Below are 19,227 nucleotides of genomic sequence, written 5' to 3' on the forward strand. Positions count from 1 at the left end.
ACAAAAGGTAATCACATCACGGTCCATATTCCGGTCAATATGTCTAGTAGACTATTCTTACAGAAAGGTGGTTGCGGTTAGCAATTACCGCAACTATGTAGGTAATTATTAAATTGTATACGAAGTCGTGGCACTTAGACTACAGACATATTTTTTTACTAGCTGTTGCCCGCGACTTCGTGGGCGTGGATTTGTATGTTGGTGGTTACCTATATATTCTAGATGAGCAATTGATATGATGCAGCAAAAGTAGGGACGGTTAATCATTTGTTAATAATTATACAACGCATGAGATTCGTCTGTCATATCTGGTCATATCACAACCTACGAAGTCCCTAACTGAAATAAATTGTTCTCGATGTAATCCCCCTTTAGAAGATTTTCAAGTCAACTATTTAATAAAAAATATAAAAAAGTTCGCTCCCGATACAAACTTTCAACCCATTTTAACTCCCTTAGGGAACAAATTTCTAAAAATTAGTATTCTTCTCTTTTAATAAAATACCGTTTTACGAAGTTAAAGTTCCTAGCTTAAAATAAAGTTTGAACCCCATACAAACTTTCATTCCCTTTTTAACCCCCTTCGGGGTTGAATTTTCAAAAGCGTTGAATTAACTTTTTTGTTATCTTATTTTCTAAGAAATTTAAAAGTATTTGTAATGGATTTAAACTTTCAACCCCTTTATAACCCTGTGAGGGGATGAATTTTTAAGAACGCTGAAATCCCTTTTTTGTATTTTAATAATATGCCTTTACATAAAGTTTCAAGTCCCGCGCTCTTAAAAATGTTTGCGCTCCATGACTAACTCTCAACCCCTTTTTTAACACCTTAGGGGATGAATTTTCAAAAACGCTGAAATTAGTTTTCTTTCTTTCAATCAGATACCATTTACAAAGTTTCAAGTTCATTATTTAAATTAGACCCCATACAAACTTTCATCCCTTTTTAAACCCCCTTAGGGGTGGAATTTCTCAAAACCGCTTCTTATCTCTTGTACACATTATAAATGTAATCTGGTGAGCAAATTTCAACTTTCTAGCTGCTGTGTAGTTTCGGTTCTGCGTTGATGAGTCAGTCAGTAAGAAAATGTTTGATCTCCATACAAACTTTCAACCCCAAAAAAGCACTGGAATTAGTTTTCTTGTATTTTAATAAGATATCTTTTTACGAAGTTTCAAATTCCTAGCTTAAAATAAAAACTTGAATCCCATACAAGCTTTCATCCCCTTTTTAACCCCCTTAGGGGTTGAATTTCTCAAAATCGCTTCTTATCTCGTACACTTTATACATGCAACCTGGTATATTTTTTTAGGGTTCCGTACCCAAAGGGTAAAAACGGGACCCTATTACTAAGACTCCACTGTCCGTCTGTCTGTCACCAGGCTGTATCTCATGAGCCGTGATAACTAGACAGTTCAAATTTTCACCGATAATGTATTTCTGTTGCCGTTATAACAACAAATACTAAAAACAGAATAAAATAAATATTTAAGTGGGGCTCCCATACAACAAACGTGATTTTTTTTCCGTTTTTTGCGTTATGGTACGGAACCCTTTGTGCGCGAGTCCGACTCGCACTTGGCCGGTTTTTAACTATGAAATGCCTATTCGAACACCTCACTACTAGTCTACTACATACAAAAGGGGCATTAATTAAATCTTACTTCAAAGCATAGTAAGTACTTAGATCAAATTAGTTCATACATTTTATTGCAAAATAAAAGTTATTCTTTAAGATAACTGAGATTATAGCAAAGATCAAAATCTCCTTATTTTAAGTTAGTTCTAGTTTGTAAAAACAACGACGACGTGCACGACGTACAACCATCGCGGACACTCGTGCCTGAGGATGGATTCCCAAAGAATCCGAAATATGTCGCCAAAAGCGACTAAACATAATAGTGAGTACAAACCGTACTGATAAATATTTTGAAATATGTCTCACGATAGTTTAAGTGCGATTAGTTCTAGTTTGTATTTGTTTAAGCACTAGAACTGAATAAATAAATGCATTGTTTTTGATCAAATGTGGTTTTATTAGATGGGGTGATTTAAATATTCTCGAGGAAGAGGTGTAGGGTTAGTGCCTGCGTTTTTATTAATTATAAAAAGGTAAGCATTTGACCGCAATCCCACCTGATGGTAAGCGCCGATGCAGTCTAGGATGGAACATACGTACCTAACAGATGTCTATTCATAAATATGTCTATTACTTGTAGGTCATAAGCGCATTGTATGCGTACTTGAATAATAAACTATTTTTATCTCTTATCTTTATCTTATTATCTACAATATAATTTTATAGACAGAAAAACGATAATAAATGTTTTAATATTAATTAAATTTATGATATCAATAAATTTCATGAGATAATCTTCTTTACTTATACCTATTGAGCCCTCTTGTGAACAGCTATCAGGGGCCGATTGCATAATAACTTGTAACTAATAATATTAGAGGAAGTCTCTTTCTAATCAAAGGAATTGGAAAGAGACTTCCGCCAATATTACTAGTTACAAGTTATTATTGTTATTATTGAATTTTAATTTAATCTTAATAATTTATACTCATTTTAATTTTGTACTTATTTAATTTATTGTGTTTTACCTTATTATTATGTCTATAGATTTAATTTTGTAATAGGTTAGTTTGGTAGTATTAAGTCTTCTATGGATATGTAATTCGAAATAAAAGCTTTTAATTTTTTTTTTAATTATGCAATTAGCCCCGCCCCAGGTTATAAAAATACTACTGAAAACGGGAAATCTACTATGTATAGGTAATTGTTTTGGCGAGTTTCCGATATATCCATATTAGCAGAAACACCGTGCGTACAAGTGTATCCTAAAGATGTTTTTTTTTTTTTTTTTTTTTTTTTTTTTTTTTTTTTTTTTTTTTTTAAGGCTTACCAACAATTATTGACATCGATACGAATAATGTATACTAAGCTAAAACATGTAAGGAGTGGTGTCACAATTACTTACAGGTAAACACCGCATGCATGCATTTATTATGTGATAGTCAGCAAAATAGCAGACGAGCCGCCTGATGGGAAGCAGTCATCGTCGCCCATGGACATAAGCAACATCACAGGAGCCACTTAAGCATTGGCGACCCTTGAGAACCCTAAATACCCGTTTCTTGAAGAATCCCATGTCGTAGCGCAAAGGAAATACCTCAGGAGGCAACTCATTCCACATTCTGCACGTTCTGGGAAGAAACGAGCGAGATGCCCGCTTATTCTTGGTGTGCCATGTGTCTAAGAAGTGAGGATGAGCTTTGCTCCTTTGGCGGGAGGTGCGGTGATAGAAACGAGACGATGGCACCAGATCAAAAATCAAACCAGATCATGTGTTAGGGCCAGTTGCACCAACCACAATTAACAGACTGATTAACGTCAAGCCGCAGAAAACTATGAAACTTTCCATACAATAAAATTTAGCGAACGGTAAAACGGTGACAGACGGTTTGGTGCTAGCCGATGTACAGAGATCATGAAACGATGCGACGATGAAAAATTTAAAATTAAATTTAAATTTAAAATTTTGTCAGCCTAAGCCGGCAATGTTCTATAAAAATCCATTGGCGGCGTGTTGACATCAAAATGCAGTATTTCCGCTCAAGTTAAAGAAGTACTTATGAACAATAACCAGGGTGCCTAGCCAAGGTGGTAATCGCTTGCGGAACGATTAATTGGCATGTTGGCTACGCATCCATGTTAATTCTTTATCAAAACATTATTGCAAAATTGATAAAGTTTTTGCCGAGTCCATAAATGGATTATACAATCGATCACCCATTTACTACGCATATTGAATTGAATTCCCCCCAAGATAAGAACATCAATATTATAAATGCGAAAGTCTGTCTGTCTGTCTGTCTTTCTGTCTGTATGTTCCCTCTTTACGCTTAAACCGCTGAATCGATTTAGATGAAATTTGGCATAGAGATAGGTTGAGTCCCTGAGAAGGACATAGGATAGTTTTTATCCTGAAAATCATCCCTTAAGAAAGTAAAAAGCGGGGTGGAATTGAGATAATTAATGAAGTGCCTGCTAACTTGTGTGCATAATATGCTCAAATTGAATAATTGCTATAAGACTTTCTCCAGGCGTTATTCTTACTCTAGCTAAGGTTACTAAGTCCACGCAGACGAAGTCGCGGGCAAAAGCTAGTAATATTATAAATGCGAAAGTCTGTCTGTCTGTCTGTCTGTGTGTTCTCTCTTCACGCTTAAACCGCTGAATCGATTTAGATGAAATTTGGCATAGAGATAGGTTGAGTCCCTGAAGGACATAGGATAGTTTTTATCCCGAAAATCATCCCTTAAGAAAGTAAAAAGCGGGGTGGAATTGAGATAATTAATGAAGTGCCTGCTAATTTGTGTGCATAATATGCTCAAATTTAGATTGCTATGAGATATTTTCCAGGCGCTATTCTTACTCTAGCTGCGGTTACTAAGTCCACGCAGACGAAGTCGCGGGCAAAAGCTAGTATAATTATATGACAAGAACTATCTTGATATTCTTATCTTCGGCCTCGATGGATAAACTCAAATAGATTCAGTGAGAAGAAAGCAACATGTACTTATGTTTGCATTTGCTGAAAATTTAATATATTTTTTTTGTTTATTAAAATTAAACTAAGTTTCATTTGCCATCAGATATATCAGAGCGAGGGTGATAAATTGTGGGTTCAGATATTTTTGATAGTGTGTGACGCTAAATAGTTTTGTGTTTGCATTCCAAGTATACAAACTTAGAATCTGTGCCAGTTGCTAGGTTTTTTAGGTAGGGAATTTAATAAGTAAACATGGAAAAGAAAAACGTTAAAATACCCTTCGAGGAAGCATTGGATAGAGCTGGTGAGTTTACTATTTCAAGGTATCATTATTATGTAAAAGATATTGACTATTATCAATTTATCAAAATATCTTATCAAGACCCTTTAACTCATATGGGGCATTTTCTATGAAAAGAGACCTTATTGTCGATGGCGCTTACGCCGCACAGCGTCGCGCGGCATTGTATTTATATCGGAACATCGTTTATAATGGCGTAAGCGCCATCGACAATAAGGTCCCTTTTTATAGAAAATACCAGATATGTTTATGGCCATTGGGTCGAACTTACTGAATAAAACTCACTCCTATTAAACTTAGTCCCTAGATCCCCTACATTCCTAGGTCTTTAGTTAGAAACCCTTTGGGATAAGTTCGCCTTTGTACATATTTACTGTATTCTCTCTGTGTTATGTACTTGTTTTGTTCAATAAAGTGTTTACTACTACTACTACTACTTAGTAGGAGAGAGAGCTTGTACCCTCAAGGTTGTACCTTCTAGGCGTATAATGTGTTACTGCTTTTTGTAAGACCTAACTCACGATATCCCACACCATTCCAACATTTTCAACCTATAGTGGGGGGTGTAGAAGCGCTGGTGGCCTAGCTGTAAGAGCGTGCGACTTTCAATCCGGAGGTCGCGGGTTCAAACCCCGGCTCGTACCAATGAGTTTTTCGGAACTTATGTACGAAATATCATTTGATATTTACCAGTTGCTTTTCGGTGAAGGAAAACATCGTGAGGAAACCGGACTAATCCCAATAAGGCCTAGTTTACCCTCTGGGTTGGAAGGTCAGATGGCAGTTCGCCTACGTCAATTCTTGGGATTAGTTGTCAAACAGACCTCAGGCTCCCTTGAGCCGTGGCAAAATGCCGGGATAACGCGAGGAAGAAGAGAGAGAGTGGGGGGTATGGTGGGGTATTTTTTTGTATACCTAATTTATGACAAAAATTGCTTGACATGTTTCACCTAAAATTTATGCAAATTGTACAAAATTACTAGCAATTTATTATTTCAGGTTACGGTTTATACAGTTACATCAACATGTTCCTGTCAGGGTTGTCCACCATAGCCATGGTCTGCGTGGTCTACGGAGCAACCCTAACAGTGGCAGCCAGTGCCTGTGAACTTCAGACCACGGGGGCTCAGCAGGGTTTGCTAGTGGCAGCACCTATTATAGGTCAGTACGTGTTGTGCCCCCAATTCTGACGTCCTACGTCGTTACGCTATGTATGGCAAGGAGGCATGGAAGCTCCATATGGTGTGGCCACAAGCCCTTCGAATGGATGACAACCGCTTATCAAAAGCTGTGGGGCATTGTGGTATTTGAGTTCTGCACCTGCGCTCTGCGCTGTAATTACGTGCTCTAACGGCACTTGAGCGCTTGCACTTTCGATAACAGACGTCATCTTTTCGTTCTGGGATACCGCCGTTTAGCCAAAATATTTTTCGCCAAATTTCACTTCCCAACAAACTTATGGCATCAGTTTCATTTCCCAAATGAAATTTTAGCAAGTTTTTTACTTCGCAACCATTTCATTTCCCAACCCCATACTTGCGAAATGAAAATGACGTTCTAGGTTGGGTTAGGTTAGGTTGGATTATAAAAATTTGCGAAATGAAATTTTGCCAAATGATAATTTGCGTAAAATAGTTTGGGAAGTAATACTTTGGGAAACGATTTTTGGCAATACGTTAGTAAAACTTTCGTTCTACCATCTGTAACAGCGTAAAATTTTAAGATAAACCTGTCTCACTACTTTAGACGTACAACCACGGCAGGAGATCTATTTTACAATTTTCCAAAGGGTGTATTCATGTTGTTCAGCTCAAGAGTCACTTGAAGCTCGAGGTATAGCAGTACGCTAGGTAAGGGCTAATTTAGTTTGCTATTTCTTCGAGACCTAGCATAAGGCACCATATTTTCTCAAAATGTAAACGTGGAAATCAAGGTCCATAGACTCACCACAGCTTCTCATTTTCTTTCCAGGTCTTATCCTAGGAGCTCCACTATGGGGCTACCTGGGCGACACGCGAGGCCGACGGCGTATGCTGCTGCTGGCACTTATATCATCAGCTCTCGTCAACGCCTTATGCGGGCTCTCCGTCAATTGGGTGATGATGATGATTCTGCAGTTTATCGCATCATTATTGTGAGTTAAAGTAAATCGCCAAAACTTTTTTGTTCAAGTCAAGACAAGTAAAAAGTATTCCTTCGAGCACCTTCCTTTAAGGGGCCCACTGACTATCAGTCCGCCGGACGATATCGGCCTATCAGGTAGAACAAAAATTTTACATGTCCGAAGAACTGACATGCCAATATCGTCCGAGGGACTGATAGTCAGTGGGCCCCTTAAAGATTGTAAGCGCACTTTGCACCATCCCTCTAACTAAGTACTAACTGACCCGGAGTTAACCGGTCAAACCGTTAACACAGTGTCAAATTGTACTGGTAACCATGGTAACTCCAGGTTTAACCGGTTAACCCCGGGTTAGTGGGATGGTGAGTGGCGCTTAGTATCCATATATATCTTCGGTTTGCTTTTTCTATGAGTGTTAACTGCATCACAGTCTGAACTTGGAGGAAAAATGAATAATTTCAGTACCAAGGTAAGATAAGCCTGCAGCGATTTTGATAGCCCACTGTTCTGGGTTATCAAAATCAGACTTATCTCAAATCTCATTACGTTATAATCTTATAATTAATAAATAACACTCGCACAGGCAAGTGTTATTTAAAACGTCAAACGTCTATAAAATTATAAATATTATAGGACATATTTACACAGATTGACTAAGTCCCACGGTAGGCCAGAGCGGTCGTCAAAAAATTATGACGTTTTAATTACACCACAGGGCGGACACGCGATACATCAAAAATCACTTGCGTTTCTTTGTGTGAACGGCACGTCTGTACACGCGGCATGCGTCATGCGGTGCGGTGTGCGTAAGTTGCTTAAAAACAGTACTGAGCGGTCGGCAAAAGGTCGTCAATCTGCTGTCGCGGGGCGAGGTAATTCAAATAGACCGGACCGTGTCGCCCGTGTCCGGGGCGGAGCTTCCGGCAGGTGATCACGTCATGCTTTCCATAGAAAACGAAGCGCCGGAAGCTCCGGCCCGGTCACGGCCCGGTCTAACGTGAGTCATCCTTTTTATTCTGTGACAAAACACTTACACAGTCTGTGCTATCAAAATCTATGCATTGGTTTAATATTGACGAGATTTTGACATCTTTCAGAGGTTCTGGAGTCTACACGTTAGCGATGACGTTGCTGAGTGAGAGCGTCCCGTTGGCGAAACGAAATACGGCAGTTCTGATGGTTAACTGCATGATGGTGTTGGGACAGGGAGTCATGGCAGGTATGGGGACTTTACATTTAGAGCAGGTTCAGGTTAATTGATAGGTACATTAATTTACATTATTAGCGTGCCCGATGGCAAAGAATTTTTAAATTTTTAGCTTTATTAATAACTAAATACGTCGTTAGTGCATTGGTTCATACAGCACTGCTGTATGGAAAATACACCGTATATTTAATTATTTTATTTGCTGTAAGCCAATGATTAGCAGCAGTAACTAAATTGAATGTTGCTATTTTAATTTTAACAATACCTACAACTGTGAGTTCCATAACTTTCCCTTTTATATTTTCCAGTGATAGCTATCCCCATCGCACCCCTAACCTATTCCTACCATCTACCCTCGCTGGATATCTACTGGAACTCCTGGCGCACGCTGGTGGTGACCTACTCGCTGCCGAGCGTTGTGTGCGCCTGCTGTTGCTACTTCATGCAGGTCTGCTTGTGATATATAACTATTATTGCCAATAGCCATCCCCCATTAACCTATTCCTACCATCTACCCTCGCTGGATATCTACTGGAACTCCTGGCGCACGCTGGTGGTGACCTACTCGCTGCCGAGCGTTGTGTGCGCCTGCTGTTGCTACTTCATGCAGGTCTGCTTGTGATATATAACTATTATTGCCAATAGCCATCCCCCACTAACCTATTCCTACCATCTACCCTCGCTGGATATCTACTGGAACTCCTGGCGCACGCTGGTGGTGACCTACTCGCTGCCGAGCGTGGTGTGCGCCTGCTGTTGCTACTTCATGCAGGTCTGCTTGTGATATATAACTATTATTGCCAATAGCCATCCCCCACTAACCTATTCTTACCATCTACCCTCGCTGTATGGGTTGTATGGAACTGAGTGCTGGTCCTCTACTAAGAAACATCTCACAAAACTGCACACCACTGAGATGCGCATGTTACGCTGGTCGGCGGGCGTCACCAGGCTCGACAAAATCAGGAACGAGTATATCAGAGGTAGCTTCAAAATTGCCCCCATAGTTGAAAAAGTCCAAGAAAAACGTTTACCCTATGGACATATCCTCAGGCGTCCCGAAGACCACCTGGTGCGAGTAGCACTAGACATGCCAACGACGAAGCGTGGGCGCGGAAAGCCCTCCACCACTTGGCTAACGACGGTCCAAAAAGACCTGAAACAAGCAGACATGAACCCAGATATCGCCCAAAATCGCCCGGAATGGAGAAAACGGACAAGGAGAGCCGACCCCAGATGATGAGAAATGGTGCACGCAGATGATGATGACAATCTACCCTGGCTGGACATCTGACGCGCACGCTGGTGTGACTTCCCTAATTTTATTATAACACTAACAACAAAAATAAGCTTGCTGACAGAAAGTTTCGTGTACATAAAATCCAAGTCATTTCATTTGTAAGGCAATGCCTTAACCTTTCTAACAAATCTGATAATGCTTTCATCATTGTAATATTCCTAATTGAAGTATGAAAACTTTCATTTTCAGGACAGCCCAAAATTGACACTGGTAAAGGGCGACGAGCGAAGAGCCTTGGACATTTTGAGGACTATCCACAGGGTTAATTTTGGGCGAGGAGCAGTTTTAGATGTGAGTTACCTTCCTACCGTTGGCTTGCTAAGAAACCAACCATCCTTCAAACCAACCTTCTCCCTGTTGGGCATTGACTGGAAATCTGGAGTATTCGATGTCATTGTATCATCTTTGATTTAAAGATTCAAATATTCTCGTATGCCTAGCAACAAGCACTTTTGAATAGTTAAATCAAGTACACTATATTGAGCTTAGCGTAGTTCCGGCCTTTTGTCACGGCTTGCTATCGGAGCTTTGGTTAGCTTGACAACCTATGCAGGCTGCACAAGGACTTTTAGTTTTTACGAAATCTTTTCAGAGTATAATAGGTACTACAATTAAAAAAGAATATAGTCGAAGTTATAAAAGCGTGACCATCTTAGGTCCGCTCTTGGTACATACTTAACAAACCAAATTTATCAGCAAATACACCTCATAAAATTATAAACTGAAATAGATGTAGTCAACAAATGGCATAAGCTCCAGGCAACGGCGGAACCCGTCTCACTTTCTCGAGTATATGCAATATTTGAAAATCTAGACTAATAGAAATAATTTGATTTGTTTTTTAGTTTTAAATATGCCTAATATTGACAAAGCTAACTTCTGCTTTTTCCAGGTCCAAGCTATCAGTTCCGAGGGTCTGATCAGTAGCTCAGCATCAAAGAAAGACCAAATTGTGCCTCTGTTCAAGGCACCGCTGCTGAAGTACACCATAATCGTCAGCTGCCTCTACATGTTTCAACTGTTGAGTATTTTATATAGATCACAGAAGAAAGAGTATTTTCACCACAGCGGCGGTAGCACGGTCAAATTTTTATCAAACCTATGAAAATGTAAAACAAATAACTATTAATACCACGAATGACAGACTGATCCAACTCAACCTAGGAGGATATAACCAAACGGAGTAGCCATTAACATGCGTTCCCCTCTGTCGAAAATAGTCGGCCAATGGTCATACACAATGTATGGACCGACGTTTATCTGACATGGCTATTTTTACGTTACGTATACATTTGACGTTCCCCTACCCCGCAAAAATCGGCAGACTTTTTTGTACAGAAAATTACAGACGTGGCGTCTCCGTTTGGTTATATCCTTCTAGATTTCCTAGGATTTGTTTTTGCGGTGATAAACGGTTTGGTGCAACCGACCCTTAAGGGGCCCACTGACTATCAGTCCGCCGGACGATATCAGCCTGTCAGTTGTTTGGAACTGTCAAATTTTTGTTCTAACTGACAGGCCGATATGCGTCCGGCGGACTGATAGTCAGTGGGCCCCTTTAAGCTCGTAAAGTAGTTGTTAATTATTGTAATTTTGACTAACTTAAGCTTAAGCTGAAGTAAGTAGATAGAGTCTGTTCGGAAAGAGAAGAGTCGTGAAATGTATTGGACCCCATAACATTCCACGACTCTTCCTTCCGCACAGACTCTAGTGCTGCCTGTAGGTTACATTCCGGTTGTGAAATCATTGCTGTACAGCATTGCAGATACTGTCAGCTGACTGCAGCTATCTAGCTGTCACCTTTACATCAGTTATTTATATTTCATATCGTTAGGTGACAACTGACAATCAAAACTCACTAATTTCAAAAATCAACCTTATTTTGGTACTAATACGGTTCACTATGGCTATGAACTTGTGGTGGTAATTAGTGAGTTTTGGTTGTCACCGGACGATATCAAAGAATATTTTTATTTGGGTGGATTTAGAACAAAAACAATCAGAATAACGAATCACAATAATTTTATTACACTTTTTGATAAATCTCTCATGAACAAAGGAACAAATCACACATTTTATATTGCATAATGAAATATAACAGCATGGAACGATATTAAAGTAGCTCACGCGAATACGACGGCGGCCGAAGGCAAAATGTCCTGAGCAACGGTTTGCACCGGTTTTTATACACTATGCTGGGCAGGGTAAACTTGGTGTTGCCAACATTATATAAATAAACCGGTATGTAAGCAATGTTTACCTTAACGTCTTCTTTCTAGGTCTGGCTCGTTCCTCGCTTGGTTGCCCACTATAGCCAACAGGGTGATCAGAATGTACGAGACGGGCGAAGTGGCTGATAAAATGAATCTCTGTGGCATCCTCAACTCGGACATCGAGATGGTTGTAGACGTAAGAATATTATTAAAATTATTGAAATAAATAGCCTCCACTCCTCCTCCTTGTCGTGTTCCTCATTGCTGAGGATCGTGGCTTTCATGAATTATTTTGTGGCCTAACGCCTTCCACTCGTTGTGGTCTTCTGCAGTGACGTAACGCATTGTGGGCCTTGGATTTTGTGCTGTTGCTGATCTGATCAGCGCATTAGGATTCTTCCTCTTAGTCGCCTTCCATGGACTTTCCCCGTTACCTGGAGCATTTCAAGGTTGTCGTTTTTCTTCCTGGCTATGTGTCCGAAGAATTCGAAGATCCCACGGAGACAGATCGTCGACAGCCAGGAAATATATAAGAAAGGATTTTTTAAATACAATCCCAGAGGATGAAAATTGGATTGGAGTTTTTAAGGACTTCTAAGTAGACGAAGTCATTATATACAATAACTAAGCGAAGTTACACTAGCTGTGGCTTCAGAGCTGATGATATTGTCCTGGGACCACGCATAATATAAATCGGAAAAATCCTAACCCTTGTGGTTACAATAGATATATTGTTTCAGCCGGATGCCACGCCGTGCGCTATGAACACAATATCCCTCCTCGTGGTGATAGCTGTCGGCATTCTACAGTGTCTTCTAAACCTATTTATCACACTTGTAAGTATTCGCTAAATACAAGGTATATTCGGTATCGTGATCTGAATGTTCTGATTATGAAAACATAGGAAAAAGTTTATTTAAAGCGAAAAACCCTTTTGACCCTCTTAAGGGATGATTTTCGGGATAAAAACTATCCTATGTCCTTCTCCGGGACTCAAACTATGCCAAATTTCAACTAAATCGGTTGAGCGGTTTAAGCGTGAAGAGGTAACACACATACAGACAGATAGACAGACAGACAGACATTCGCATTTATAATATTAGTATGGATATACATACATGATATTATCACAACTAAATAAATAAACTTAATACTCAACTACAACACAAGTCATCAGAAAATATATCAATTAAAAAAATCCCATTCGGTTCCGCCAACTTCCAGAAATCAGAGAACATTTTTCTAGCAACCGAGCAGACGAATTGCCTGATGGGAAATAATTACCGTAGCCCATGGACACCTGCAACACCTGGTTGTAAGTTTGTTTTTTTTTTTGTTAACGGAGTGGGCGAATGCTGTTACGCACCGTCCCCCCCGGCCGCGAGAAGGCCATTGATGGGGGGGTGTGTGGGACTCGCCGCTCCTGTCCCCTCTCAACTGGCGAACCCACTCCGGCGTTTCATATCCTCTTTGCCGTTCGTGAGGGCGCCATGGGATCGAGTACACTATACCATGGGCCTGGTTGTAAGTGCGTAGCGACCTTTAAGATGGGACCGCATTCTTTTGATTTCTTGGAAGTATAGGAACACGCATAAATAAAACAAAAATCGTGAATCAGACCTCTTCCTTTGAAAGCATTCGCAAACTACAGGTGGTGGTGAACCGAGCTGGCCGCCGCAACACCGTCATGGTGATCACCGCTTTCCTGGGCGCCTGCGGGATCCTTGTGAACGTAGTACCCAACACCGTGGGGACTTCAGTCCTGTTTGCTGCCTTTCTTTTGGGCTACGTCGTTATGGGATTGTATGCTGCTATTGCTGTTGCCCTGTTTCCGACACATTTGAGGTGAGTTTGAGGCCTGAACTGACTTTACAAAACATCATGTTATCATTTTTTAGTCTTTATCAGAAGTTGTCTCCTGGCCCTGTGGGGGATTCTTGTTAACGTGGCATATAACACCGTGGGGACTTCGATCCGGTTTGCTGCCTTTCTTTTGGGCTTCGTCGTTATGGGATTGTATACTGCTATTACTGACTCATTTGAGGTGAGTTTGAGGTGTGATGTCAACTAAATTTACAAAATATATTACCATCATTTTGAAAATACCCTAATCATTGATTTGAAGGTGTGCCTGTAATATTTGATAAGTTTCATGGGAGGTGTGAGGAATGTGATAAAAAACTGGCCAAGTGCGAGTCTCGCGCACGAAGGGTTCCGTACCATTACGCAAAAGACGGCAAAAAATCACGTTTGTTGTATATGGGGTACTTAAATATTTATTTTATTCTGTTTTTAGTATTTGTTGTTATAGCGGCAACAGAAATACATCATCTGTCAAAATTTCAACTGTCTAGCTATCACGGTTCATGAGATACAGCCTGGTGACACAGACGGACAGACAGACAGACAAACAGCGGAGTCTTAGTAATAGCAAAGATAGATATAACTCCGTAATAGATGGATACAGTCTAAGGAAAAAACGTGCCTCGAAAATCACGAAAATTTGATTCTCGATCAGATGGCGCCACTAGTTTTGGCCTATTCTCGTATAGAGGGTGTTGTTTCGTTTGTTAATTATAATTTTAACGCATACCAGTGAAAGAACATGGGTCAAAATGATATAAAAATAATTAATGCAAATAAAAAATAATTTACCCATATTTAAATACATTTTAACGTATTTTTATAAATCTTCATTTTTAGTTTTAAAGTATGTCGATAGATGGCAGTGAATTTACAGTGGTTACAAAATTTACTATGATAGTACCGCTCTATCTTATTATATTCTCATCGGTAATAGGGTCCCGTTTTTACCCTTTGGGTATGGAACCCAAAAAAGATCATTTTTATCAAGTCATTTATATTAAATTGGGCGTTTTCTGCAACAGACCTTGTGCAGTCTTTATCCGAATGTTATCTTTAACACTGTGTTATTTTCAATAGAGCAATGGCGATAGCTATCACAACAACGGCTGGTAACATCACCACCTTCACCGGGATCCAGCTCGTCAACTTTCTGGTCTCCACACGGTGCGAGCTCGGATTTTATCTCTTGGCATCCATCTTTGCTTGTAAGTTGAATTGTTTTACAGTCATCTCTAATACTGGGTATTATATCCACTCATGGACATGAGAATGGGGTTAGGGGACATTGCTTACCTACTATTTTGAGTTTACAATAGAACTACCTTATACATGGTGTTACTTGAGCCACTGAAAACCTGAGACACCCCAACAGATTTTTTTTTTATTTTGAACATCTTGAGTATTTATTCATTAATCCGATAAATATTTAAAAGAATATTCGTTGTTTAGTTTTCTTAACAATTCTTTTCGACTGGTAACTCTACACAAGATGCTTCGTCGTTTTAGTCACGTCAAACAATTGCTAGTTACCATCGTAAACACTGTTAACTGACCATTTGCATACCTTACTGCAACGAGATAAGGTTTACCAATGGCCAGTTAAGGGTGTCGCTCATTGAAAAATAACGTGTCAAATGCTAGTTATTATAGGAATTAACTATCTGGGAGTATATAAATGATAATCAGGAACAGAACGTGTATTTCTTAGTACACGGACGGGGAACAACTGACGGGCAAGCCGCGCGGGGGGCATTCCGTATAGCGCGAGGAATGCTGACCACGTAATCTGTCCCTATAGTCGTCCCCCCCCCCAAAAAAACAAAAAAATTACATTTTTTTAAGAAAACTTAATAATAAACAAATTACATAATATTGTTATGCTTCAGTAAGAACCATTTGTAATTACTAAGTTGTCTTAAAAAAATGTATTTTTTTTGTTTTTTGGGGGGGGACGACGACTATAGGGACAGATTACGTGGTCGTGGTCAGTCGTGGTCGTGGTGGTTACGTGGTATCTGTCCCTATAGTTATATTGTTGCATTTATGGATCTCAACTATCTGAAAATAAATAATTTTTATTTTTTTATTTTTTATATTTTTTATTACATACTTACTTGTAGACTGGACATGTAAAAATAATAAATAGTAATAATAAAAAATACGCCCTTTCAAATGTAGCGCAATCGATTTTCCTATCGATTCTGAATAAACTGTTTTTAGGTTTTCAGTGGGTCATGAAACCTTGTATAAGCGCTCCCAAATTTTTTCAAAAAAACTTTTTTTTTTAATTCCGTCAGCAACCTCCATCATCGCATCATTCCTTCCTGACGAACGATTTCTGCAGATGCCAAATCACCCGCATCAGAGAAAAGCATCGGTCTACATGGAGAGATTGTGAAAATGAAGTAAAAGCAAAACATAATAATTTCGTATTTAAAAAAAATCATTGGTAACATAGCAACATACTTCAACAAACTGGTCCTTCGAGCTGGATAGATTAACCCACGAATAATTGATTTTTCACAACCACATGCTCGACATTGCCCAATTATATATCATGCAAACGTCACCTAAAGTAAGTAAAATATATTATATAAATTCAGTAAAATTTTTGAAAAATTAGTATTGTGTCAGTTATTGAAACATTTTAACATCAATAATTTAATGCATCACAAACAATTTGGTTTTACACGGGGTCGCTCAACAACCGACGCTGGTGTTGAGCTAATTAAACAGATCTTCGATGCCTGGGAGGAGTCGCATTATGCTTTGGGTATCTTCTGTGATTTATCTAAGGCCTTCGATTGCGTCTGTCATGAAACATTGATCAGGAAACTACACTTTCATGGAGTAAGAGGATCGGCACTGAATTTAATTAAGTCCTACTTACACGGTAGAATACAAAGGGTCGATGTGAACGGACAACGATCACCGGGGTCATTGGTCTCTATGGGTGTACCGCAGGGATCAATATTGGGGCCGTTCCTGTTCCTTATCTACATTAATGACCTGCCATACCTTGTAAAGACCCACCATGATATAGTATTGTTTGCAGACGATACCTCACTTATTTTCAGTCTAACGACAGCAGCAAGCTTACAGTGATGTAAACGATGCTATTTCAGAAGTAGTAAATTGGTTCAATGTTAATAACTTATTGTTAAATGAGAAAAAGACTAAATGTATTAAGTTTGTCACTAGTAGTAACGTAAGGCATGTGCAAACAAGTGTCATTGTGAAGGACGAGGAATTGGAATTGGTTGATAGTACAGTTTTTCTTGGTATAACTTTAGATTCTAAACTCCAATGGGGTCCCCATATTGATACTCTTTCGAATAGACTCAGTCTATTCTGTCTGCAGCTTTTGCAGTGAGCAAAATCCGTCAGTTAACTGATGTGAAAACAGCTCGATTAGTATATTTTAGTTACTTCCATAGCGTTATGTCATATGGTATTTTACTGTGGGGTGGTGCTTCAGAGATAAATACCATTTTTGTTCTGCAGAAGAGGGCTATTCGAGCAATATATAAAATGAACCATAGAGACTCACTTAGAGATACATTTAAGGAAATTGACATAATGACAGTGCACTGTCAATATATTTATGAGAATATTCTGTATGTACATAAAAACATTGCCAGTTTTAAGAAAAACTGTGACATACATAACATTAATACTAGAAATAAGCATAAGCTTGCAGTAACCTTCACTCGGCTCCATAAAATTAAAAAATCATTCATGGGTAACTGTGTAAGATTTTATAATAAACTTCCAAATATCATCACTGAATTATCTGTTAATAAATTTAAAAAATATGTAAAACGTAAACTTATCTCTGAAGCCTATTATAGCACACAAGACTACATGAATGATGAAACACCGTGGGATTGTGATTGAAAATAATTAATTATTTATTATTGTGTTAATAATGATGAAATTGATAATTCAATGAATACCTATATTAGGTAATCTGTATTTTTGACATTTAGATTTTTATTCTAGAAAGTTTCTAGACTAGTATTTTTTATACAATTTTGGTGTTTGACGATCCTTTTGTGAATTCTTATTATTAAGTTTGACATATCTATAATAGTTCAATGTTTTTAAGAATAATAATAACTGCATCAATAAATTGCTCTGATATTTAGATTAAGGTAATATTTAAAACTTGACAATTTAAAAGTGCTGGTTGCTAGGCCTATTTGAATAAAGATTATATTGACTTTGACTTTGACTTTGAGTAGTTATTGCTGTTAGTCTCTATGGAACAATTTTTCATACGAATTCAAATCTCATTATTAACCAGCGGGTTATAATGAGATTCAGTACCATATTATGATCCGGCTGGTTATAATGAGATTTAGTACAACCCGGCGAAATTAGAACTTATTTGAAAATCGAACTGGCCACCATAGATTAGTATATGTTCTGGCCACTACAAGCCATAAACCAAAGATAGATATAACTCCGTAATAGATGGATACAGTCTAAGGAAAAAACGTGCCTCGAAAATAAAGAAAATTTGATTCTCGTTCAGAGGGCGCTACTAGCTTTGGCCTACTGTCGTATAGATGGCGTTGACGGTTTCGTTTGTTATTTAACAATTTTAACGCATATCAGTGAAAGAATATGGGTCAAAATCATAAAAAATAATTAATTATAAATCTTCATTTTTAGTTTTAAAGTGTGTCGACAGATGGCAGTGAATTTACTGGGGTTACAAAATTTACTATGACAGTACCGCTCTAGTATAAGTTACTCTATGCATAAACGCAAAACCAAGAAAATAAAACAAAAGTCGCGAGTGTTGCAAAACGCTGCAGTATTATCAGGAGGTTGAAGTTGAAAGATTATAATTTGTAAGTACGTTTGTTTTTAGTTTTCCGTGCAAAACTTTGTTTTGACAAACCAAAGATAGATATAACTCCGTAATAGATGGATACAGTCTAAGGAAAAAACGTGCCTCGAAAATCACGAAAATTTGATTCTCGATCAGAGGGCGCCACTAGTTTTGGCCTACACTCGTATAGAGGGCGTTGACGGTTTCGTTTGTTATTTATAATTTGAACGCATATCAGTGAAAGAACATGGGTCAAAATCATAAAAATAATTAATGCAAATAAAAAAAATCATTTATCCATATTTAAATACATTTTATCGTATTTTTATAAATATTTATTTTTAGTTTTAAAGTGTGTCGACAGATGGCAGTGAATTTACTGGGGTTACAAAATTTACTATGACAGTACCGCTCTAGTATAAGTTACTCTATGGACAAACGGAACGCTTATGGGCTCACTTCGGTCTTGCAAATCAGTTAAATGCGTTTTTCTCAGAGACCGTTTGAGGTAGCTACCTAAAATTTGAAACTGTTTTAGCAATTACCACCACTAATATCGTAAATAAGTCAAAACTGCTTATTTCTTATTTAAATAAGGTATTTTAAGTTTTAATAAAACGTTGTTTTTACTAAGTACCTTGCTTTTTATTGCCTCGCAAAAGGTGAGAAAAGTAGAGTATTCTCCTTTGGGATAAAGCTGTTTTCGTCTTGGGCGAGCCTTCGCTTCGCTCAGGAATTAACTCGTAACACCCTCGCTACGCTCGAGTTAAATCTGGAGTCCCTCATTTACTCAGGATTCAATATCGCGCCCGTGACAT

At 38.5% G+C, this 19,227-nt stretch overlaps 1 protein-coding gene across 1 annotated transcript; it reads left to right on the forward strand.

The window, feature by feature from the left end:
- Positions 1–4,812: 4,812 nt before the first annotated feature.
- Positions 4,813–15,967, forward strand: LOC134749166 (synaptic vesicle 2-related protein-like). Its single transcript, XM_063684053.1, has 12 exons — positions 4,813–4,864; positions 5,861–6,022; positions 6,833–6,995; positions 8,081–8,202; positions 8,499–8,638; positions 9,680–9,781; positions 10,383–10,510; positions 11,770–11,899; positions 12,444–12,539; positions 13,355–13,548; positions 14,647–14,774; positions 15,867–15,967. Exons 1-12 carry the CDS (start codon positions 4,813–4,815, stop codon positions 15,965–15,967), a joined length of 1,518 nt encoding a protein of 505 aa, XP_063540123.1.
- The last annotated feature ends 3,260 nt before the right edge of the window (positions 15,968–19,227 follow it).

This window comes from Cydia strobilella, chromosome 2 (genome assembly GCF_947568885.1).
Source record: "Cydia strobilella chromosome 2, ilCydStro3.1, whole genome shotgun sequence".
NCBI classification, from domain to species: Eukaryota; Metazoa; Arthropoda; class Insecta; order Lepidoptera; family Tortricidae; genus Cydia; species Cydia strobilella.